At 51.2% G+C, this 25,421-nt stretch overlaps 1 protein-coding gene, 1 long non-coding RNA gene and 1 other non-coding gene across 4 annotated transcripts in view; 1 reads left to right on the top strand and 2 right to left on the bottom strand.

Annotated features, from left to right (window-relative positions):
• Nucleotides 1-17,690, bottom strand: part of UPB1 (beta-ureidopropionase 1) — a 38,192-nt gene extending 20,502 nt beyond the window's left edge. The window contains exons 1-3 of the mRNA XM_062182179.1: nt 17,544-17,690; nt 7,898-8,069; nt 6,262-6,349 (exon numbers count right to left, since the gene is read on the bottom strand). Coding sequence (XP_062038163.1) covers nt 6,262-6,349; nt 7,898-8,069; nt 17,544-17,647 — 364 coding nt within the window. The 5' untranslated portion in view covers nt 17,648-17,690. The remainder of the gene's footprint in view (nt 1-6,261; nt 6,350-7,897; nt 8,070-17,543) is intronic.
• Nucleotides 17,691-18,057: 367 nt separating this feature from the next.
• Nucleotides 18,058-25,421, top strand: part of LOC133752185 (uncharacterized) — a 41,761-nt gene continuing 34,397 nt past the window's right edge. The window contains exon 1 of one of the 2 annotated variants that reach the window (XR_009864897.1): nt 18,058-18,250. This is a non-coding gene — a long non-coding RNA (uncharacterized LOC133752185). Of the gene's footprint in view, nt 18,251-22,110; nt 22,311-25,421 lie in introns of those variants that run through there. The other variant, XR_009864898.1, reaches the window with a different exon arrangement.
• On the bottom strand, nt 24,216-24,322 carry LOC133752371 (U6 spliceosomal RNA). The gene has a single exon (XR_009864919.1). It is a non-coding gene; the product is annotated as a U6 spliceosomal RNA (small nuclear RNA).

Below are 25,421 nucleotides of genomic sequence, written 5' to 3'. Positions count from 1 at the left end.
GCTCAAGTGTTTGGGTCCTTGCCGCCCATGTGGAAGACCCAGGTGGAGTTCTCAGCTCCTGGTTTTGGCCTGGCCCAGCCCTGGCTGTTGCAGCATTATGGGAATGAACCAGTAGATGGGAGATCTTTCACTTCCTCTCTCAGTCTCTCAAACAGTAATTTTTTTTAAAAAAAGAGAATATCATATAACCACGGATGAAAGTATAAATGCAGTAATAGGAAACATAGCAGAACGTCTGGGTGCAGACACAGATCACACGCGGTCTTTCCTGAAGCCCCACCAACATAACAGGAAGGAGACTTTTATGCAAAGGGGTAAACCCACAAAGACAGGGTCTTCGGAGGAGAGCGCACCAAAGCATAAGCAGCTGGCAGGCAGAGGAATGTGTGTGACAGTCTCAGACCAGAGGAAACCAAGTCCTGCCAGCAGTCAAGGAGGCTAAGGGGAACCCCACTCTCCACCATGGCTCCCCAAAAGCTCCATGACCACAGGCCACCATCAAGAAGATGGGGAGACAGAGTGATGATGGACGGGGTAAAAGCCTGCCTAGGCAGCAGGTAGGTGCCTGGGTCTCTCCTCCACTCCAGGAACCTGGCACCTGCCACTCTGAGCTGGGGGAGGACAGGGGCTGCTCTCCAAAGCCAGGTCAACGAGGGTCTCTGGGTCTGGGGAGGCCTGGGCAGGCAGAGTCAAGACACAGGAATCGAGTGAATGACTTCGAACTCTTCCTCTGACTGGCAGAAGAACAAAGAATCTTCTCTGGGGAATGCGAGCAGCCTGAAAAGAATGACTCAGAGCCATTCCCGCCGGGAGTTATGGGGATTACCGCTCAACCAGACCATCCTATAATGGGGCTCAGTGGATGAGCCCCTCCCACAAACTCAGGGCTCAGCATGAGCTTTTTAATCCTCTGTTCTTAAAATGTAAGCAGATTAAAGGGGCTGGCGTGGCATTGCGGGTTAAGCTGTGGCCTGCGGCACCGGCATCCCACGTGGGCACCAGTTCAAGTCCAGGCTGCTCTGCTTCCATTCCAGCTGCCTACTAATGTGCCTAGGAAAACAGCAGAAGATGGGCCAAGTCCTTGGGCCCCTGTCACCAACATGGGGAACTCATAAAAAACTCTTGGCTTTAGCCTGACCATTGTGGCCATTTGGGGAGTGAACAAGCAAGATCTGTCTCTACCTTTCTCTCTGTAACTCTTTCAAAAAAATAAATAAATAAAAAAAAGACATCCTTCAAAAAAAAAAAATCTAGAGAGATTTTAAAAACTGAAGTAAGGCAAACAAAAGATTTTAAAAAAAAATTTCCCATTAATATCCTTAGAGATAAGAAAAAAACATGGCGACCACGACGTAAGAACAAGATGTGGGCCGGCGCTGCAGCTCACTAGGCTAATCCTCTGACTGCGGCGCCGGCACTCCAGGTTCTAGTCCCAGTTGCTCCTCTTCCAGTCCAGCTCTCTGCTGTGGCCCGGGGGGTGCAGTGGAGGATGGCCCAAGTCATTGGGCCCTGCACCCACAAGGGAGACAGGAGAAGCGCCTGGCTCCTGGCTTCGGATTGGCGTAGTGCGCTGGCCGCAACGTGCTGGCCGTGGCGGCCACTTGTGTGTGTGGGGGGTGAACCAACAGAAAAAGGAAGACCTTTCTCCCTGTCTCTGTCTCTCTCTCACTGTCTAACTCTGCCTGTCCAAACAAAACAAACAACAACAAAAAAAAACCCAAGATGTATCAATCAGGGACTTTCAAACCAAAAGGATGCTTATAAATTCAAATATGACAGCAGAAAAGAAGGATTGGATAGAAGGGCTGAGTGACAAGTTAGATGGAATTTAATGGAAGTTGAGCAAAAATGACAAAGAAACAAAAAATAAGAGGAAATACCTAGGAAAATTAGGGAATGATTCAGGGTTCCAATATCCAAACAGCAGGAATATCAGGAAGAGAGGACTAGGAAAAAAGAAAAGTATTAAATAAAAATTATATAAGGCCATAGATTTGGACTGGGCTCACTCACTAGCCTCAGCAGACCAGACTAGAACTCAAGACAGAGTTATTTGGGGCAGGCGGTGCAGCCTCGTAGGTTAAGCTGCTACTAGGGATGTCCACCCCATATCGGAGTGCCAGTTTGTGTATCATCTACTTTACTTCCAATTCAGCTCCTTGCTAATACACCCTGGGAGGCAGAGGATGATGGCCCAAGTACCTGGGCCCTTGCTACCCACGTGGGAGACCAGGATGGAGTTCCTAACTCCTGGCTTCAGCCTGCCTCTAGCCTTGGCTATTGTAGGCATTTGGGGAGTGAACCAGTGGATAGAAGCTCTCTGTCTTGCTCACTCTGCTTTTCAAATAGATATAAATTTTTTTACAGAAGAAATGGAGCTGTTTATGCTAAAACCCAATGTCACCAAACTGAAACTAAATTCTTAGGTGACCTTTTGAGAAATCAGGAGAGACAGCTACCAGTCTCCCAGTGCCCTGTCTCAATCAGCAGGCTCACGATGGGCCCTCTGCTGTAATCCTTTCAGAGACAGTAACCTGATACCCAGTTATTTTTTTTTATTGTTCTATCTCCCTGTCCCCACATTACAGGGAAAGTAACCCTGAAACCAACGACCTTCTCTTAGTTCCGTTTCCGCTTTCCTCTACCTTCCTCTGTCTAGAAAGCCACACCCTATGTTTGGTTCACTGAAATGCTTACTCTATGTTATGGAATTCAGTGTCCTGTCCTCCGACTTTAGAATCACAAACAAAACCAAATCAGATCTTCAAACTAAAATTTGCCGTTTGTCTTTGGATGAGGAAAAAAAAATGACTGATGAAACAGTACGAGAAAACTTCCTAGTTGTGCAAGACCCGAGTTTCTAGATTGGAGGAACCCAGGGGCTGCCTAGAAAAAGGGACTGAAAGGGATACACACACCCCGAGACATCACCATGAAACTGCATGGAATTAGCAAAAAGGGAAGACTCTGCAAACTTCCAGAGATGAGCGAGTCACAGACCACGGGTCACAAATTGGAATGGCTTAGGGCACCTCAGCACTCCAAGGTGGAAGACGCTGGAGCAATGTGTTCCGACTCCAGAAGTAGAGTATTTCCAACCCAGAACTCAGCACCCAACCCAGTTGTCAAGTGAGCTGTGGAAGAGACACACGTGCAGGTGTGCAAAGTCTCAAAAACGTTCTACCTCAGGGAAACGCTCCAGCAAGACGGGGGACTCGGTCGAGAAAGAGGAAGCTGTGGAATCCAAGAAACACAGCAGCCGGGGCAGGGGCTCTCCGGGGTGGTGCTGCAGGGAGATTCCAGGGTGGCAGCCTGTGGCCAGCAGAGGGGGCCCCCAAGATCAGACCAGAGCAGGCAGAAGGTTCTGGGGCCGATTCCTCCAAGGAGATGGAGTTGACAGACTGCTTCATGTGTCTGAACAGGGTAAGAGGGTTTAGGAAAGAGAGAGAGAGAAACAGAGAGAGAGGGAGGGGGAGAGGAAGGGAGGGAGAGGGAGAGGGAGGGGCAGGAGGGAGAAGGAGATTGAACGTGTGGTAGGTCTAAAACAAAGCAATAACAGGCTAATCCTCCGCCTTGCGGTGGCGGCACACCGGGTTCTAGTCCCGGTCGGGGCGCCGGATTCTGTCCCGGTTGCCCCTCTTCCAGGCCAGCTCTCTGCTATGGCCCGGGAAGGCAGTGGAGGATGGCCCAAGTCCTTGGGCCCTGCACCTGCATGGGAGACCAGGAGAAGCACCTGGCTCCTGGCTTCGGATTAGTGAGATGCGCCGGCCGCAGCAGCCATTGGAGGGTGAACCAACGGAAAAAAGAAAGACCTTTCTATCTCTCTCTCTCACTATCCATTCTGGCTGTCAAAAATAAATAAATAATAAAACAAAGCAAACTCCACGGAACACAGAGTGTTACACAGGAAAGAAATCAGAGCTGATAAAATGGCTTGGCACAGACGGGATAGGGGACGGATTCGGAAGGGCGCAGCGGGAGGCAACTTCTCCCATGGCGGGAAGTCAACAGACAACACAAACCTGAAAGACCAGGAAGGAGAAACAGAAACAAAGGTGAATTCCCAAGGAACCAGGTAAGCGTGAGCAGAAGCTGCCTCTGGGGAAGCCCAAGACAGGCTTTCCGTTTTTGTATCAGACCCTGTGGGCCCATTTAACTGTACATGGACGGCCTTGACAAAGCTCAAAGCAACATAAAGAGAAGGTATAGAGTACCAGAACTGCGTGAGGGTACATTACAGAGTTTGTGGAGAACTGGATTGAAAGGTGAATCTATCTTATCCACAGTTGTCTCCTAACATGCATTCGCCATTAACTTTTGGAAAGCCCCCTGTACACACAGGGGACTCGAATTTAATTGTAGGAGGCCAGCTCTGAGCTCAGAGCTGGAGATGATGGGAGTGGGAGGGGGCAGGGCGGAGGGCACAAGAGCAGCTGGGGGTAATTACAAAGGCCAAGGAGAGGGGCTGGTGCTGTGGTGCCAGCATCCCACGTGGGTACCAGTTCGAGTCCCAGCTGCTCCACTTCTGAGCCAGCTCTCTACTATGGCCTGGGAAAGCAGAAGATGGCCCAAGTCCTTGGGCCCTTGCACCCATGTGGGAGACCTGGAAGAAGCTCTTTGCTCTTGGCTTCGGATTCACCAGTGGATGGAAGACCTCTGTCTGTAACTCTGCCTAAGGAGAGAGTGCTGGCAGCTTGGAACAGAGCAGTGGTACAGAGGTGGGAAGGTGTGGGATGGAACCGACAGCATCAAATGACGGACTGAGGCACGAGAGGAGGCCAAAGGCCAGGGCTCTTAAGATTCTGGTGTGGTTGACAAAAATCTTTGTATGAATAAGCAAAATAGGAGACTGACTTATTTTTTTAAATTTAAGAAGGAGACAGACAGAAAGAGTTCCATCCACTAGTTCACTCCCCCAAATGCCTGCAACAGCCAGGACTGGGCCAGGCTATAGTTGGGAGCCAAGAACTCAATCCAGGTGTTTCCCATGTGAGTGGTAAGGGCCCGATTACTTGAGCCGGCACCTGATGCTCCCCAGTGTCCAAATTAGCAGAAAGTTGGAAGCAGGAGCTGCAGCCAGGTATTGAATCCAGGTTCTCTGATGTGGGATATAGGTATTCTAACTTGTATCTTAACCCCTAGGCCAAATGCTTGTCCTAAGAAAGGAGACTCTAAAAAAATCAAGGAGCAGCCCCGGCAGTTAAAACACTGGTTAGGATGCCTGCCTGTATTGGAGTACTTGGGTCTGATCCCTGATCTGGTTCCTAATTTCAGCTTCCTGCTAATGTAGATGTTGGGGGGCTGGTGCTGTGGCTTAGGGGGTTAAAGCCCTGGCCTGCAGTGCCGGCATCCCATACAGGGGCCAGTTCAAGTCCCGGGTGCTCCACTTGTGATCCAGCTCTCTGCTATGGCCTGGGAAAGCAGCAGAAGATGGCCCGAGTGTTTGGGCCCCTGCACCCACATGGGAGACCCAGAAGAAGCTCCTGGCTCCTGGTTTCGGATCAGCTCTGGCTGTTGCGGCCATTTGGGGAATGAATCAGTAGATGGAAAGCCTGTCTCTCTCTAACTCTGCCTTTCAAATGAAAAATAAATAAATCTTTAAAAAAAAAAAAAAAACCACAGATGCTTGGGAGGAAGTGTGATGGCTTAAGTACTTGGGTCCCTGCCATCCATGTGTGAGATCTGGATTGAGTTCCCAGCTTCCAGCTTTGGCTTTGTCCAGCACTGGCTGTTGCAGGCTTTTCTTTTCTTTCTTTCTTTTTTTTTTTTTAAGATTTATTTATTTATTTGAAAGAGTTACACAGAGAGAGGAGAGGCAGAGAGTCTCCCATCCAATGGTTCACTCCCCAATTGGCCACAATGGCCGGAGCTGTGCCGATCCAAAGCCAGGAGCCAGGAGCTTTTTCCAGGTCTCCCATGCAGGTGCAGGGCCCAAGCACTTGGACCATCTTCCACTGCTTTCCCAGGCCACAGCAGAGAGCTGGATCAAAAGAGCAGCAGCTGGGTCTTGAACCGGTGTCCATATGGGATGTTGGCGCTTCAAGGCCAGGGCATTAACCAGCTGCGCCACAGCACTGACCCGTTGTAGGCTTTTGAGAAGTGAACCAGTATAGGAGCCTCTCTCTCTCTCACCATCCATCTATCCATCCCTCTCTCCCTCCCTCTCTCTGACTCTCAAATAAATACAAATTAAGAGTAAATAAAGTTCAGGTAGCAGGCCTCTTAGCAGCAGGGAGATAAGGCCCCAGGAGAGAGACTTACTCCATGCTTCCTGGAAGCAGATGATGTTGACGCCGCACATGGCAGCCACCTCCACGATGGCCTCGATGCGCTTGTGGAGGGCAGAGACCTGATGGTTGAAGAAGCAGAGTTAGCCCTGTTCAGTTCTATCACGGAGACGACGTCTCAGAACCCAGCCAGGTGCCAGGGCGGGGCTGGGGGGGTGGTGGTGGCAGGAGCCAGGTGGGGAGGTTCTAACGTTTAGTTCTCATCAGGAAAAGGTAGTGGTGCAGTAACGCTAGGCTCCCAGGGACACGGTGCCACTGCCCCAACTCCCTCACCTGGTAGGACAGACTGGCACCTGTCCCCTGGTGTTGCTGAGGGGTGAGTGAGGAAGGGGCCACTTATTTTAGATGGCATGGCCTTCCATAGCTTGGGACACGGCCCGGTGGCCACTGCCTGCATTCACTCCTGTCATTCTTACTTTCCTGTGTGGCTCTTAGCACGCAACTCACCTTTCTGGCTTGTTTCAATCTTCACGCTTTGGGGCGCGCCCTTGGCCAGGGATGCCCCTGCCCCAACCCGGTCTTCCTGGAGGTGTCACCCATCACCCCTCTGAGAATCCTCTGCAGACTGGGGGCCGAGCGGGTGCCCCTGAATCTTCGGGCAGCACCCTTACAGCAGCGCTGTTCCCGCTGTTCTTCTGTCACTCCCAGGACCCCCTGGGGCTCCTTGGGCCCAGGAAGAAAGCACAAACATGCTCATCGTCTGTGTGTCTTCAGCAGGGCACCCAGCTCTCGGGAGGCGCCCAGCTGTGTGTGCTCAAAGGAACCAGGCAGAAGATCCAGAGAACACAAACTCTTCCCAGAGCTCCTAACCTCTCCCCCTGCAGAGGCTGTGCCTTCCTCTGGAGATGTGTGGACAGCAAAGCACATGAACACACTTATTTGCTGGGCGTTGGCGAGGGGCGGAGCGGGGCGAGAACCACATCCCTGGCCCGACAATGAACCCAGAGACCAAAAGGCAACCGAGAACCAGACAGCTCGGAATCCGACAGGAGCTAACAGAGGACCCACATGAAGCAGGATGCAGAGCCCGACCTGGAGTCAGGTGCCTGGGGCTTCTCCAGCAACCCCCAGGAGGCTCAGGCCCCCTGTATCCCCTGGCAACCTCTGCCTAGGAAGCCAGGAAGCCTAAGCAGCTGGAGAGAACTCTGCAAACCAGCCAAACCTCCTGTGTCGGTGACAACAACTTTGTTTAGGGAAATGGAGACACTGTCACACTTGTATCCTAACTGCAAGGCATGAGCGAATCCCTATTGCATTCTCTGAGCCTAGGTCACCATCAGCTGGCACGTTCTGGGTCCTCTGAGTCCCATGCTTAGGATTCAGGTGGAGGAACACAGGGAGGGAGGGAGGGAGGGAGGGGAAGAGAGAGGGAGAGTCCTGACTAGCAAGTGCTGGCAGGTGACCAGTGTACCTGCTGGTACAAAGGACACCTCCCCCGGTCAGGGGGAGTGGATGCTTGGATAAACAGCGGGAGCAGGAGTGGAAGGGAAGGTGTTGAGGACAGTGAGGGGGGAGAGGGAGGCAAGGGCAGCAGGCCCCTGACCTGGGGACTGAGGATGTGTCTGAGACAAGGGGCGGTCTCACGTTTATATGATCAAAAGGGGCTGCACCTGCTCCAGCACAGGGGCATCCGCCGGGAGGGGCGTTCTGTTCTGAACCAGCCCCACGCGCACGAGGCGGGGTCTTCTCAGCTGCTCCGCGGCCGCCTCGAAGCCGTAGCCCCGCAGCTCAAAGTCTCCTCTGGAGGCAGCTTCCAAAGCGCTGCCGGGCAGATCCAGCTTCCTGAACAGGGAGGAAACAACGTTGATGAGGTCGCCGTGTGTGAAATCCCCCTCCTGCACCCCGTGGTCGCTCATCAGGTGGAGGAGGGCTGGCAGGTGTCCCGACAGGGTGTCCCGTGCTGGATGGACTTCACCTGAGAGGCAGTGGGAAAGCCTCAGTGGGAGGCATGGCAGGGCTGGCCCCAGCAAGTGCGAGCATCAGGGCGACTGGCAGAGACGCTTGCGTTCCAGAGTGACGTAAAATTGGGGCAGGGATTGACGTCTCCGAGAGGCCGCAAAAGCAATTTTGCAGGGGAACCCGCGGCCAGCCTCAGGAATGCGGCTGGAGTGTGATGGGGGAGAGAGGCTAGGGAGGAGGCGACTCAGGTGGGGCTGCACAGGGAGGGTGATTCTCACAGCCCCATCCTACTGCTGCTCCCCTGCGGGACCAGTTTCCTGCCTGGTGCCGATGGGCTAGGCCAGGCACAGGTGTTCAGAGCAAAGGTCCAAGGCTCATCTGAGTTTGTGGTTCATTAACGAAGCCTGGAGGATTATTTATAAAACCTCCCGCTGAAGTGACCACTGGCCACCCAGCAAATGTCTTCTATGCCCGCTGTGTGCCTGGCACCAGGGTGAAAGCCACAGGGGCACAGGACATGTCCCCTGGCTGCTCGTGGCCGGGGGAAGGGCTTACCATCTGAAGACGAGATGATTACGACAGACCCAGAGAACACATCAAAAAATAACCTGACAGCCATTATCTAATAATAATATTTCTCTCCTACTTTAAGTCACTTTCTTAAAGATGTTTCTTTCAAAAATCACAGGCCTGTCAGCCCAAGCCCCCTGTCGCCGCCCCCTGCCAGGCGTTTTCCTTGTGACGGCCCTGACAGCTCCGAGTTCGGTTCCGCCCCTGACAATCAGCCTGCTTTTCAAGCAGTCAAGGTTCCCTTCCCTCTGGGTTAGAAATAGCAGCAGTGCCCACACCGCGCCTCCCCTCCATGTGACTGCTGCAGAAGCCTTCCCACCTTCAGGCAGAGGGGCCCCTTTCACAGGCCACGGCCTCAAGACAAAGTCGTCCTCGGCGAACGCGGTCACGGACACAAGGCTTTCCAGGAGCGGCAACCTGCCGATGCACCAGCAGACCCAGAGAGCAAAAGGGGCCCATGGACTTGGGAGCTGGCCTACCCTTTCGGAGGGTTCTGGCGGGGCCGTGGCCTCAGCCTGCGCGTGCATCCCAGAAATGTTAGGTGGATCAGGTCTGGTCTCAGGTGTACACACCTGGCTGTGACCATCACGCAGCTGTCCCCTCTCTCTGTGATCAGCCAGTTATCCCACAATGCACGATTTCCCTACTTCCCCACCTTCTGTCTACTCTGAGTTCTGTCTCCACCTCTGCCAGCCCTGGGGCTGCCTATCCCCTCACCTCACCTCCCAGTTTTCTGCAGACTCTCGTTGGCTGGGACTCCGGGCCACGCTGTTCCACCCTCCAAAACCCAGCCTCTGGGGCTCTACCTCTCTGAGTAGCCCCATATGCCATCTGGTTACCGACTCTGCGGTCTCTCTGCTCTGTCATCTAAGATGGTCACTTACCATGTCCCGCCCTGCCATCTCTAACAGAACCCAACCTGGGGCCGGCATCATGGCGCAACAGGTTAACCCACCACCTGTGACACTGGCATCCCGTTTCAGAGTGCTGGTTCGAGTCCTGGCTGCTCCACTTCCAACCTAGCTCCCTGCTTATGTGCCTGGGAAAGCGGAAGAAGATGGCCCTAGTGCTTGGGCCCTGCACCCTATGTGGGAGACTCCAGACAGAGTTCGTAGCTCTTGCTTCACTCTGGCCAGCCTGGCTGTTAGCCATCTGGGAGTGAATCAACAGAAGGAAGATTCATTCCGCACTCCCCCCACCCCCCCAATATCTTCATCATTCTACTTTTCAAATCTTTTTTTTTTTTTTAATAAAAAGAACCCAAGGGCCAGTGCTGTGGCACAGCAGATAAAGCCACCACCTGTGATACCAGCATCCTATATGGACACCGGTTTGTATCCTGGCTGCACCACTTCTGATCCAGCTCCCTGCTAGTGGCCTGAGAAAAGCAGTGGGAGATGGCCAAAGCACTTGAGCTCCTGTCCCCGACGTGGGAGACCTGGAAGAAGCTCCTGGCTTTGGCGTGGCTCAGCCCTGGCCATTGCAGCTGCTTGGGGAGTGAACCAGTGGATGGAATATGTCTCTCTGTAACTCCGCCCTTCAAATAAAATTCTTTTTTTTTTTTTTTAAATGTTAAAGAGAGTCTAACCTACACTTATGTCACATCCTACACAGGCACTTCCCATAAGCCTGTGCTGTGCCCATTGAAGGCTTGGCACACAGAACGTGGTGGGGCACGGTGACGGGCTGAATGTTAAAATCCCCACCCCCCACCCCCAGTGCAATGGCGCCCCTCCAGAATGACCCCAACCCTGGTAAGAGAAACCTGGAAGAGCCTGCTTGCCCTTGCACATCTGTGGACCAGGAAACAGGCACTTCACCAGACTCCCAATCTACTGGCACCTTGAACTTGGGACTTTCCAGCTTAGGAGGAATAGATTCCTGTGGTTTATAAGCTACCCCTCTGTAGTATTTTGTTGTAGCCGCCTGAAAGGACTAACACAGGCACTATCAGTCATAGCGTAGGATGGCAGAGACCAGTGAACAAGCCACAACGCCCACGGGGTGCTCATGCTGCCCACAGCCCTGCCTCTGTGTAGTTGTTGTTTGGCCCTTCCATCCCTTACCCTGCTATTGAGGGCCCGCCCCTCCTGGCCTGACACGGCCTCCCAACTCTCTGCCCATGGTCAAGGCAGCCCTCACTAAGCTCCTCTCTCCACAGCCGCCTTTTACTTCTAGAACATAACTTTTCCCCGTTAACCTAATAGCTGTTTCCCATCAGTGTTTTTAAAAAAATAACTCAAGAATTTAAAGATGCTCATGGAGGGGGAAACATATCCAACAGTCAAACAGGATATAAATTGAAAGCTAAGTTCCCGTCTCCGTTCTAACCCTAAGCATCAGCGGCTGACCTCAGAGCCAACACCTCCCAACAATGCTTTATGTATCTTTCCAGTGGTTTTCTATAGGGGTGTGTGTGTCCCAAACACAATGGCAGTGTTTTGTCAGTTCTGCTCTGTCACTTGCCTTTTCCCCTTGCCAACACAGAAGGGCATCTCACCAAGGTCATGGAAAAATGGAATTAAAGAATAGGTTTATTTTGGTATGGAAAAAAAATGATCAAATCCTTGTACAATTTTTTTCTACAATATGCATTTTTACATAAGCTTTTTGAAGACCCATCGTGTGCATGGATTTCAAAATTATTTTGCACCAAAATGAGCTTATAATTCCATTTTCCAAGGGCCTGTTGAAGTGCCCTGTACACAGCTTGGACATCTGTCCTCCATGGTTATTTACGGACATATTACAGCTGAGTCTCTCCCAGTAAACTAAACAACAGAAAACAGGGACAGGCATTTGTTGTGGTAAGAAGACCACTTGGGATACACATCCCTTCTTTGATTAACTGGGCTTTGAGTCCCACCTTGACTCCCAGTTCCAACTTGCTGCTACTGTGTACCCTGGTAGGCAACAGGAGATGGTTCAAGGACTTGAGTCCCTGCCACCTACCTGGGAGACCCGGATTGAGTTCTGGGCTCCTGGCTTCACAAAGAGCTCCCACATACACTTCTCTCAGCTCAGCCTCACTTCCCATACCCTCCTTAGACCTTGGTTCCCCGTTTCCCACTCCCCAGAGCCCTTCCCTTGCTAAAGCCAGCAGCCTCTCTGCTGTCCACACCTGAAAAGCATCTGTGTATCATCATTTGCTGTCTCATCCTGGAGCCCGCCTACCCCAACATCCTCATAACCAGAATCTCCAAGGCTCCACTTCCTCTGACACCTTTAATATCCAGGCTCCTCCCCCTCCTCCCAGACTGACCATCTCCAAACAGCTCCCAGGCTCAGCCTCCCCCAGGCCCAGCTACGCACAGCAACTGGCCACCAGAATCGCTACCTGGAGACCCTAAACGTACCGGCAGTGGGGTAGAAGAGGCCCACGGCCTAACACCCAGAGCCTGTGAATGTGACCTTACTTGGATAAAGGGTCTTCACAGATGTCACTAAGGTAAGGATCTCAGGAGATTATTCTAGATCATGAGTAAGCCCTAAATCCAATAAACAAGTATATTAGTCAGCTTTTCATTACTGTATCTGAATATCTAACACAGGCCAGTTTTGATGGACAGAGGTTTATTTTGGTTCATGATTTTGGAGGTTTGGAGTCCAAGATCAAGTGGGCCCCATGGGGTCAGCTGTCTGGGGAGGCTGGAGGAAGGCTATGGCAGAGCTCATATGTACAGGAAGGGTCACATGGTGAGCCGGGCAGCAGAGAGAAAGGTGTGCCTGACTGGGGCTTCCACAACCAATCCTCTTGTAAGAACTACCCACTGGGGCACATGTCCAGTAACCTAAGTTCTCCCTAGTACACCCACCATTTGAACACAATAAATGGATCAAGTCTCCACCTGCCCAGCACCACCAACCCATCACCCTGAGGTTTCATGTCCTACATGAGTTCAGGAGTCCAGTCATGTTCAAACGATACCAGAAAGCATTCTTGTAACACACACCCAGAGTGAGACAGGGACAACAGGAAGAAGCCACGGGACATGGGGGTCAGGAAGTGGCCTCTGTGAGCCAAGGAAAACCCTAGGCCAATGGAGGTCAAAAGAAGGCAGAGCCCCGGGAGGAAATGTGGCCTGGCTGGCACCTTCGCCTTGGTCTTCTCATCTCCGGGACTGTGGGGATAAACTTCTGCTGTTTTCAGCCACTCAGTTTGGAGTAATTTGTTATGGAAGCCCTAGAAACTCAACTTGCCCAAAGCTGCACTCACTCTGCAAGGTTGCTGCTTGTCAGACAAGCCCACCGGGCACCTCAATGGCCGGTGTTCACCTATTTTCTGTTGTATGGCAAAATGCCTGACACTGGGCAAGGCGTAAAGAAGAGGGGTTTGGATCAGGATCATGGCGTAGCAGGATGTGCCACCGCCTGCACCATAGGCTCCCCATACAGGCTCCGGTTCAAGTCCCAGCTGGACTACTTCTTATCCATCTCCCTGCTAATGCACCTGGAAAAGTAGCAGCACTTGGGCCCCTGCACCTATGTGGGAGACCTGGATGAAGCTTCTGGCTCTGGCCTGGACCAGCGCTGGCCTCTGTAGCCATTTGGGGAATGAACCAGCAGATGGAAGATATCTCTGTCTCTGTCTCTCTGTAACTCTACCTTTCAAATAAATAAATAAGTAAGTAAATAGAAGAGGGAGAGAGGAGAGAGGAGGGGGAAAGAAGGGAGGAGGAAGGAGAGGAGGAGGAGGAGAGGTGGTGGAACAACTTTCCAACACATGAACCCTTGGGAGATAAAAACCATATCTAAACCATAGCAGGGTCCAAGCCAGAAGCCAGGCACAATTCTCACGCACCATCCACATTGTCCACTGATCTGAGACCTCTGGAACCCACATGTCTCTGCACCCCCAGACTCTATTTTCTGTATACCTCTGCTCTTTTATTGCCCTTATCCAAGCCACCCTTGACAGAGCAACCAGGGTTAATTCTTTCAAAACTCACCACTGTTGGTGGTTCTGCAGCCTCAGCACAGTGCACAGAGCTCCCAGGATCCACAGTGGCTATTCCTGGCTCCTCCCCTGGGTGTTCCCCATGCCATTCTTCTTCTTCTTCTTTTTTTTTTTAAATTTTTATTTGACAGAGTTAGAGAGAGAGAGAGAGAGACAGACAGACAGACAGGTCTTCCTTCCACTGGTTCACTCCCCAAATGGCCGCCACAGCTAGAGCTACACTGATCTGAAGCCAGGAGCCAGGCATTTCTTCCTGGTCTCCCACGCGGTGCAGGGGCCCAAGCACTTGGGCCATCCTCCACTGCCCTCCCGGGCCACAGCAGCGAGCTGGATTGGAAGAGGAGCAGCCGGGACTAGAACCTGGCGCCCACATGGGATGCCGGTGCTGCAGGCAGAGGATTAACCAAGTGAGCCATGGCGCCAGCCCCCACCATGCCATTCTATGACTATCTCTCTCCCATGTACGGTCTCCAAGTGAGCAGATCCCCTGGTGTCTGGGGCCAGGAGCCCTTTCTGTCACCAAATCACCTCCCCTCTCTCTTCCATGATGCAGAGCAACCACAGCACCCCTGGGAAGACTCCTGACCTCCCCCACCTCTTAACATGGGAACTCCTTCAAGTTTTCCCTGAATCCGTCTCTCACAGTGTAAGCCAACCAACAGAGGTTGGAAAGCCCCAGAGGCCAGGAACCATGGCTTACTCATCCTTGTATCCTTAGTGTCGGAGACAAAAATAGGTACTTGACAAATGTTTGTTGAATGAATGGATGCTTGTTGGTTATGTCTTCAAAATTGATAGTTGGTATTCTCTGGGGATTTTATCTGTTTGGCACAGGCAAAGGCCCATTTGGCTCATTCACTCAGCAAATATTTACTAAAAGTGTCTTTGCCTTGAGCGTAGCAAGTAATTAAGACAGAACACGAGGGCCGGCCATGGCGCGGTAGGTTTATTCTCCGCCTGTGGCACCAGCATCCCGGGTGGGCGCCGGGTTTTAGTCCCTGCTGCTCCTCTTCCAGTCCGGCTCTGCCATGGCCTGGGAAAGCAGTACAGGATGGCCCAAGTGTTTGGGCCCCTGCACTCGTGTGGGAGACCTGGAGGAGGCTCCTGGCTTCAGATAGGCGCAGCTCCAGCCATCGCGGCCATTTGGGGAGTGAACCAACAGAAAGGAGACCTTTCTCTGTCTCTCCCTCTCACTGTCTGTAACTCTACCTCTCAAATAAATAAATAAAATCTTAAAAAAAAAAAAAAGAAAAAAAAGAACACGGTCTCTTGAGGAGCACAGTGCGAGCCCAAAGGAGGGAATGAGGACACCAGGCCCACCAGGCCACCACAGAGGTGGCCGCATTCACATTGGGCTTCTTGACACCCACAATCTCTCTCCAGCCTTTCCCAAGAGAACATGCTCACCTTATCCTTAAACTAATTCCCATGTCTAGAAACGTAAGTCTGAGACATTCTTGGTTTATGAAGTCACTTTCTTTGGGAGCCTCAATCCTAAGTTACTTCGCAGGTGACTAGTTCTCTTTAAAATATTGAGAGGCAGAGAGCTAGAGCTCCCATTGGCTGCTTAATTCTCTAAATGCCTGCAATGGCCATGGGGCGAAAGCCAGGAGCTGGAAACTCAATGCAGGTCTCCCACATGGGTGGTAAGAACCCAATTATTTTGTTCTAGTATTTTTTTTTTGTTTTAATATTTTTAAACTTATTTGAAAGGCAGATTTATAGACAGAGGAGAGACAGAAAGATCTTTCATCCACTGATTCACTTCCCAAATGGCCATAATGGCTAGAGTTGGGCCAGGATGAAGCCAGGAGCCTGGAATTCTACCCAGGCAGTTCTTCCACGTAGGTGGCAGGGACCCACGACCATGAGCCATCTTCTGCTGCTTTACAAGGCATATTAGCATGGAGATGGAGAGGACGTGGCGCAGCCAGGACTCAAACCAGGTCCCATATTGGACACTGGCCTCCTCAAACCCCATTATTTGAGCAACCACCCATTACCTCCCAGGATCTGCATGACCAGGAACTTGGGAGTCAGGATCCAGAGCTGGGAACCGAACTCGGGTAAGCTGATATGAGATGTGAGTGCCTTAGTGGCTACACCAAATGCCTGCCCCACCAGGTGACTGGTCTTTACAGGTGCAGTGGAAAGTAGTACCGCATGCGTGCATTGGGAAGGGACTTGTTCACCCAGCACCTCTGCATATCAAGAGCCCTCTTGACAAATTCAGTACTGCCTCCAGCACCTGTGAAAACCCCTGGATCTGAGGTTTGGCCTCTCTGCACAAACTCTACAGCAGTGGTGGCCGGGAACTACTGATCCAACCAACACCTACTGGTTACAGGTGAGCTCCTCAGGTTCTTGCTGCACAAGGTCACTGCCACAAGGTCACGGGCAGGCAGTCTGGCTGCATCTGATGGAAGAGAGCCCACAAACAAGCAAGGAAGTGGAGGGAGATGCAGTTAGGAGTTGCCCAGGAAATCCCTTACAGAGTTTGAAGCAAGCACAGATCCAACAGGATATGGTTTACATTTTAAAGAGATCCCTCTGGTTCGCATAGAGAAGAACAGGCTGCAGAGAACCAAGAGTGAAGTGTGTCTCGCAGAACAATGCTCTCAGGAAGCCTCCGTGATGGACATGATTTGCTGAGATGAAATATATTTGCATGGAGTGTGGTAGCTCACTAAGGCTTGTCGGACCCTCGCCAGCGAGGGTCCAACGCAGTCACGACACGGTCACTGTTCATTGGTTCTCAAGGAACTTTCACTCTTGGAGACAGAAGGAAAGGGCAAGGGGAGAGGAGAAAAGAAGAGGAGGGGCCGCGGCGGCGGCCCGCCCAGCTCCCAATGTCCCTTTATATCCCAAGTCCCGAGGAGCATGCGCTGCACAGCCAATAGCGGTTCTCTCGAAAGTTCATCTGTTTCACCTGGTTCTTCCTAGTTGTTTATGCAGAGTCCATTCTGTTTCATCTGTTTCACCTGGTTGTTTTCGTAGGACTTGTGGTTGACCGATTGCTGTAAACCATGTAGAGGAGGTTCCCACAGGTGGCCAGCCTGCGGTTCCCCACAGAGGCTTCCTCTGCCAACCCGATTCAGCTGGCCTTCACCTCCAAGGGTCCAGAGGCCCAGGCCTTGCCCGAAGAGGAGGCTGGGGCTGGACCATCAGCACACCTGGTGGGAGAGGTGCTGACCTGACCTGCCACACCTGAGGACAGGTGTAGCGCTGAGGAGGTCCCTCAAAGTGGGGAGGAGAGTTGGGATGGCCACAGAGAAAGTCTGGGAGATTAAAACCCCCTCTTTCCGGGCCAGCACTGTGGCACAGCACATTAAATCCGCCGCCTGCAGCGCCGGCATCCTATATGGACGCTAGTTCAAGACCCGGCTGCTCCACTTCCGATCCAGCTCTCTGCTATGGCCTGGGAAAGCAGTGGAAGATGGCCCAAATCCTTGGGCCCCTGCACCCACGTGGGAGACTCGGCAGAAGCTCCTGGCTTTGGATCGGAACATTTGGGGAGTGGCCATTTGGGGAGTGAGTCAGCAGACAGAAGACCTCTCTCTCTCTGACTCTGCCTTTCAAATAAATAAATAATTTTTTACTTAAAAAAAAAAAACAACAAAAAAAACTCTTTCCCTTCTGGTTTTGGTTTAGGGAAGAATTAGTTTGTAAAGGTCGACCCAGGATCCAGCAGACCTGGAGGGTCCTGGGGTTTTGGGGTCTGTGCTCACTTACGAAGGATTACAACACCGCCCTCCTAGCCCTTCTCACCCTGGCCCCCAGACCCTACTCTGTGACCCAAGACCCTCCAACTCAGCCTGCGGGCCACAGACCTGGTCTCCTTGCCATAAAGAATGCGCTTCACCTCCTGCAAGTCTGCGAGCGGAAGGTGTTTCTCCAAGCACTGCTCCAGCGACTGCCACTCAGGTCTTGCCATGGCGCGGAGTCCACCAGCTCTGCCGCCGCGACCCGCACTGCCTGCCCTTTGCTCCCGGAGGGGGGGGGGGGAGAACGGGCCCGCGCACGCGCCCTCTGCCCCGTGTGGACACGCTCCCTCCTCGCGCCTCCGCAGCTCACTGCCAATCAGAGCTTCAGGGCTTCGCGGGTAGGACCGCCCCTTGCCCTTCCCGCCTCCTTCGGCACGCTCAAGGACACGCCCCCTCTCCCAACTCGGCGGGACGCGACCAATCAGCGTTCCAGAGATTCGTGGGCGGGACCACTCTCGCCCTTCGCGCCTCCTTGGGCACGCGCTGGGGCACGCCCCTCTCATGGGCGCTGCGGCCCGCAGCCCTCGCGCCTCAGCGTTTGCTTCCGCTGCGCGCGGATGCCCTAGCACAGGTGACTGGGGCCGGCCTCTGGCTTTTTTTCCTCTCCCTGCCGGGGCCCGAGGTTGCGGGGCGGGACCCAGGAGAGGCGAGGAGGAGGGCTTTGGCGCTGGCATGAGGTAAATGGCCGGCCCGCCGCCGAGACCTCGACTTCCAGCCCACAGAATGGGGACAGCGAGCCGGGGCGGCCCCACCACGCGGGAGTGCCGAGGAAGGTACGGGGACGAGTTTGTGTCCCAGGGTTGGGAGCCCCCTGGGTCTGAAGATTTCTAACCCCCGGGGGCGAGGCTGCGGAGGGACGGGGGCCTCCTACTTCGTTTGAGGCAACTGGAGCCTGTCAGACGGGTGCGGGACCCCTGGGGTGAGTGTTGTTAAAACGCGGGCTCCTGGGGCAGGGGCGCATCCCCTGGAGTCCCTGTCAGCTCCAGCGTCTGCAGGGGGTCGGGGGTCAGGGCGCCCATATGGACCCGTTAGTGGGCGGAGAGAGAGGCACTGTCGACCGTGGCTGGGCCAGGGCGCACCCCTCCTCCACACACACACACACACACCTGCGACCCATGATCCCTCCTGGGCACTGGGCTGAGAAAGGCCAGGTTTCCACCATTTCTGCCCAAATCCTACTGCAGCTGCTTGCAAACATTCAGTCCCTGGGGGCTGCTGCTGTTCCATTATCTGTAAAGTGAGACTAGAAAGGTGACCTAGCAGGAGCGTGTACAAAGTAAGATGACGTGGTTCCTATCCGCCATAGAATACTATTCAGCCATGAAAAAGGATGTTGCCAACATGGGTGGAGCTGCAGGTCATTGTGTTAAGCTAAACCAGGCACAGAAACACCAGATTTTGCTGATGTGGGGAAGCTGAGACTAGAATGGTGGTTGGCAGAGGCTGGGGAGGGAGAGGTGGAGAAAAGTTGATTAATGGGTGCTGAATTATAGTTGGATGGTCAAGTGTAGTTCTGATGTTCTGTTGCATGGTAGGGTGACTATAGATAATAATGACATACTCGTGTGTGTGTGTGTGTGTGTGTGTAAAACCGAAGGATTTGAATGTTTTCACCATAAAGAAGTGAAAAATATCTGAGGAGATAGATTCACACTGATTGGAGTGTCACACAGTGTATACAGGTTAAAATATCACACGGGGGCACAATAGCAGTCCTGGCCTGCAGTGTTGGTGTCCCATAGGGGCAGGGTTCGAGTCCCGGCTGCTCCACTTCCAATGCCGCTCCCTGCTAATGTGCCTGGGAAAGCAGCAGAAGACGGCCCACATGCTTGGGCCCCTGCACCCACATGGGAGACCCGGATGAAGCTCCTAGATTTGGCCTGGCTCAGCCCCAGCTGTTGCAGCCATTTGGAGAGTGAACCAGTGAGTGGAAGATCTGAGTCTCCCTCTTTGTATGTGTAATTCTGTCTTTCAAATAAATGAATTTTTAAAAAATCACATGCCCGGGCAGGCACCGCAGCTCAATAGGCTAATCCTCTTTCTGCGGCGCCGGCACACCCGGTTCTAGTCCCAGTTGCTCCGCTTCCAGTCCAGCTCTCTGCTGTGGCCCGGGAGTGCAGTGGAGGATGGCCCAAGTGCTTGGGCCCTGCACCCACATGGGAGACCAGGAGAAGCACTTGGCTCCTGCCTTCAGATCAGCGTGGTGCACTGGCCGCAGTGCACCGGCCACAGTGGCCATTGGAGGGTGAACCAACGGCAAAGGAAGACCTTCCTCTCTGCCTCTCTCTCTCTCACTGTCCACTCTGCCTGTCAAAAAAAAAAAAAAAAGAAAAGAAAAGAAAGAAAATCACATGCCCCATATAGTTACAATTTTAATGTACTTATTAAAAATGGAATTATTTTTCGGCCGGCGCCGCAGCTCAATAGGCTAATTCTCTGCCTGCGGCGCCGATACACTGGGTTCTAGTCCCGGTCGGGTCACCAGATTCTGTCCCGGTTGCCCCTTTTCCAGGCCAGCTCTTTGCTATGGCCCGGGAGTGCTTGGGCCCTGCACCCACATGGGAGACCAGGAGAAACACCTGGCTCCTGCCTTTGGATCAGCGCGGTGCGCTGGCTGCAGCGCGCCGGCCACGGCAGCCATTGGAGGGTGAACCAACGGCAAAAGGAAGACCTTTCTCCCTATCTCTCTCTCTCACTGTCCACTTTCCTGTCAAAAAAAAAAGAAAAAGGAATTATTTTTCTATAAAGGTAAAATAAAAAGCACACAGAGGGGACTAATTTATATCCAAAATGGGCAATTAGCATTAAAAGTACATGCTAAAGGGCCAAATATATTAGGTAGTTTATCTAAGTCGCTAATTCATAAGTTTTTTTAAAGATTTTATTTATTTATTTGACAGGTAGAATTACAGAGAGAGAGAGAGAGAAAGGTCTTCCTTCCGTTGGTTCACCTCCGAAATGGCCGCTATGGCCAGCACGCTGCACCGATCCGAAGCCAGGAGCCAGATGTTTCCTCCTGGTCTCCCATGCGGGTGCAGGGCTCAAGCACTTGGGCCATCCTCCACTGCCTTCCTGGGCCACTGCAGAGAGCTGGCCTGGAAGAGGGGCAACCGGGACTAGAACCCAGTGCCCATATGGGATGCCAGTGCTGCAGGCAGAGGATTAACCAAGTGAATGGCAACACTGGCCCCAGTTTGTTTTTAACTTATTTGAGTGGCAGAGAGAGAGAGAGACAGACAGACATCTCCCATCTGCTGGTTCACTCCCCAAATTCTTGCAACAGCCAGGACTAGCCGAAGCTGAAGCTGGGAGTCAGGAACTCAATTCAGGTCCCTTGTGTGGGGGGCAGGGACCCAACTGAGCTATTATCCGTTGCCTCGCGGGCGCACATTAACAGAAAGCCAGACTCAGGCAGGCATTCTGAGATGGGGCGTGAGTGTCCCAGGTGACAGCTGCCAGGCCAAATGCCTGCTCGAAGTCGGTGAGTTTTCATCACTGATAATTGGTAGTCAACAGGTTCTAGTCTCTGACACAGGTGCCTTTCCAAGAATAAACACTCTGAGTACTTTGTGATGGCATCACCATCAGGCCGATACAAAGGCGAATAAGACCTGGTACCCTTCTCCCATGATTTCAAGTAGAGACCAGCTTGTAAGTATAATGGCAGATTTAAATAATTTGATATGAAAAAGTATACAAGATGCTATAGAATGCAAAGGAAGGAGTGAGTTCTGTCCTGGGGAGGGAAATCACTTTAGGCCTCTTGGGAGAGTCTTCAATTCAAAATACCTCAGACTGAATTGGAACCCCCTTTCTCAGGCCAGCTGTTCCCAGGTGCATTGCCTTTTCCCATAATGGCCGCCCCACTCACTCATTCACCAAGCCTTTAGGATTCATCCACGACTCCCCCATGTTCTTTCCCTTGTGCAATTAGACATCAAATTCTGCTAAATTTATCTCCTGGATTTTGTTCAAGTCCTTCCCCCTCCCACCTCGCGCCTCCAGTTGTGTAATCTTTTGCTTGAATTGTTGCCTGTCTTCTAATTTATCTCTCGGCTTCTGATGTCTATCCTTAGTTGTCTTTCTAAAACTAGTATCTTACCATCCTCTGCACCTGCTCACTCAGTGTCTTCCTACCTGGAATCACTTCCCTGCTCCATTGTGAACTCCTACCCATCTTCCAAGATCACCTTCTCTGGAAAGTCTTCTCTAACTTTCCCACAAGTTAGGCTCCACCAGCCCTCTGCTCACACCTGTTTTAGCACATTTATCCAACACTATTCCCTAGTTATTCCTGAACTCTGGGCAGAAACTGGATCTAATCTGCTTTTGTATGTCTAGGGCTTTGGTACTGAACAAATGATCATTGAAGGAATTAGTTCTGATGGAATCGAGGACAGATTCATTAAGCTGGTAACATTTGAACTGGACCTTGAAGCAGGATTAGGAACTAGCATTACTAATTAAATTGCTCAATCCATCTTTCCCTGGAGTTCAGTGACAGGTCATTCACTCTAGGTCGTTACAAACCAGTGTTTGACAAATAAAAAACATTAACTTGAGAAAGATTAAAAACATGGCGTTAGAGTTTGTGTATGTGCTCACTTTGTCTCTGAATGATAACGAGATCCTTCAGTGGGGCCTTCTGGGGTAGTAATCACTAAAAAACCTCAGGCTCTGCCCTAGTTTCTTTCTCAGTTATGTTCACAGCCAGCCACGAAGGCTACAGCAGGCAAGTGTGCTAGCGTGAGGGAGCCGCTTTCGCTTTGTTTGGAAGAACAGCTCTTTCTGTGACAACATGGTGTCACATATGGATGTGAAATGCACAATTTGGTAAGTGTATAGGACGTGGGCAGGAAGGCAGAATACGTGTCCCCTCGTTAGCTGGTCACCTCCGCCCGGGGAGGTAGGGGAAGGGCACAGGAATGGGAATCAGCTGCTGATATTGTTAATTCTTTTTCAAAGATATCTGAAGCATACGACAGCATTAACTTTTTTTTAAAACTCTGGGTGCATATTACCTATATTTTTCTTTGTGTTTGAAATATTAAAAAATGTTTTATAGAAAAAAGAACCTTAGACCAGGAGTCAAGAAACCTGCAGTTTGATCTGGGTTCTGCAGTTTTCCTCAGTTTTAAGAAAGGCAGGAGAGGACAGCCTATACAGTCTAAATCTTTTCATAATTCCAATAAAATATTCTAATCTAGTCATATAAAAACTTCTCAATACTTATTTTTTTTTAAAAAGGTTTTATTTTATTTATTTGAAAGGCATAGTTAGAGAGGTAGAGAGGGAGGGAGGTCTTCCATCCTCTGGTTCACTCCCCAAATGGCTGCAACAGCCTGAGCTGGGTCAATCCAAAGCCAGAAACCAGGAGCAGCTTCTAGGTCTCCCACATGGGTGCAGGGGCCCAAATACTTGGACCATCCTCTGCTGCTTTCCCAGGCACATTAGCAGGGAAGTTGGGTTGGAAGTAGAGCAGCCAGGGCATGAACCAGTGCCCATATAGGATGCCAGTGCTACAGGCGGTAGGTTAACCCACTGTGCCACAGCGTTGGCTCCTACATGCTTTTTCTGACAAGAGTTTTATCAGAGTCTGGTTCTATGGAAAGAGCTCGGTTGTGAAAAATGTATTGATGACTGTTTTTAGGTGTTACTTTTAACCTCACAATGTGCATTAATTTTAACTCTTATGTAAAGTATCTAAGGCACTAGGAGTTTGCTCATTGACATTTGAATGGCTAAAATGTTATGATCCTGTGGGAGTTGTCCTTGCAAGGGCTGTAACAGAGATCGCACTGTCCTCGTCTCTCCTGTGAGCCAGAGAGGCAGCTTATGCCCACATTGACTCGGTACTTTGCAGCCCACAAAGGTTTTTGCATCTTCTTATCTATTTGATCCTCCTGATAATAAATACTGTGAGGTCAGAGGCAGAGATCTTGGTGTTTGTCAGATTTCCAACTTAAACATGACTTTTACTGGAAGTGAAACTATAAGAGCCGGGGCCGACGCTGTGGCGTAGCGCGTTAAGCGCCGCCTGCTGTACTGGCATCCCGTATGGGTGCTGGTTCAAGACCCGGCTGCTCCACCTCCAATCCAGCTCTCTGCTTTGACCTGGGAAAGCAGTGGAAGATGACCCAAGTCCTTGGGCCCCTGCACCTATGTGGGAGACCCAGAAGAACTCCTGACTTTGAATTGTTGCCTCTCCAGCTGTTGTGACCAACTGGGGAGTGAACAAGCGGATGGAAGACCTCTGCCTCTGTTCTATGTAACTCTGACTTTCAAATAAATAAATTAATCTTTAAAAAAAAAAAGAGCCGATATTTCACTTACAGTTAAGAGGAAAAGTATCTGAGCTGATCAGATTTCTAAGCAGCTTCCTAAGGCCCACTCTAGGTTAACTTGTCCCTACTTGGTATTCCTAGGTCAGAAGTCATAGTTCTTTCTTTACGAGGGTTTATTTTATTGTTACGATTATTACCCAAGCTGACTGAAAATGGATTTTTCAGTAGTGCAAGGCCAGCCCAGCAAGAACTGTGGCAAATGAGTTTCTTTGTCTTCCTTGTAGCAGCCTATCTCCCCTTTGTTTTTGCTTTGAATTTCTTGCTTTTCTCATGACTTAACCCTGCCCATCCTGCAGATTTTTATTCCTGATAAACTTTATTTTAAAATTGAGATTTTAACTGACAAATAATAATATGTATTTATGAGCTACAATGTGATTTAAATTTTTTTTTTTTAAATATGGAACGCTTCACGAATTTGCATGTCATCCTTGCGCAGGGGCCATGCTAATCTTCTCTGTATCGTTCCAATTTTAGTATATGTGCTGCCAAAGTGAGCACTAAATTGTTTTTTTATTTGAAAGGCAGAGTTACAGAGAGAGAGGGAGAGACAAACAGATCTTCCATCCTCTGGTTCACTCCCCAGATGTTCACTCCCACAATGGCCAGAGCTGATCCAGAGCCAGGAGCTTCCTTCCGGTTGCCCACGTTGGTGCAGGGGCCCAAGCACTTGGGCTATCCTCTGCTACTTTCTCAGGCACATTAGCAGGAAGCTGGATTGGAAGTGGAGCAGCTGGGACTTGAACCAACACCCATATGGGATGCTGGCATCACAGGCTGCGGCTTTACCCACTATGCCACAGTGCTGGACTAGTAGGGGATTCTTGAATCTCCTACAGGAAAAACCTCTAATGATGGAAATGTCAGGCATAGGAAGAGTCCTTGAGAGAAATACTTAGACCAGGAGAGCCTGCCCCGTAGCCTAATTTTTCCTGGAGTATGGCGTGTCTGGTGCACCTGGTACGCGCCTCTTGCTGCTGTCTTTGTGCAGGCTCTCCTCATTTCCTAGATTGCTTCATCTCGCAGTCACTCTTCCTGCCTCTCAATTTCCAGTTCCCCGTTGACTTTGGCACGGTGGTGACCATTGATTTAGGCCAAAGTCTAGGATGGCACAGTTCGTCCTTATTTCATGCTGTGCTCCTTCCCTGCTCCAAAATTGGGCTTCCGCATCGTCAGAGTGTTAGTTACGTGAACATGCCACATCATCCCAAGCTTCTGTCTTTGCTCAGCTCCTTTTTCCCATAGATAATTCATGTTCAAACGTTAAGATTCAATATAATCATCTTCTTGCAGAGCCCCTCTGACTTTAAGTCGTCATTTGTATATTACCTTAGTGCTCTTTGCAGGTAATCATTAATATGTTGTTTCTTTTTTATTTTATTTTTTTTTAAGATTTGTTTATTTGAAAGGCAGAGTTAGAGAGGCAGAGGCAGAGGTCTTCTGTCCGCTGATTCGCTCCCCAGGTGGCTGCAATAGCCAGAGCTATGTGATCTGAAGCCAGGAGCCAGAGGCTTCTTCCAGGCCTCCCACATGGGTGCAGGGGCCCAAGGACTTGGGCCATCCTCTGCTGCTTTCCCAGGCTCGTAAGCAAGGAGCTGGG

The sequence above is a fragment of the Lepus europaeus genome, chromosome 23, assembly GCF_033115175.1.
Source record: "Lepus europaeus isolate LE1 chromosome 23, mLepTim1.pri, whole genome shotgun sequence".
Classification (NCBI taxonomy): Eukaryota; Metazoa; Chordata; class Mammalia; order Lagomorpha; family Leporidae; genus Lepus; species Lepus europaeus.
Note: the sequence above shows the minus strand (reverse complement) of the source record. Positions and strands in the feature narration are given on the sequence as shown.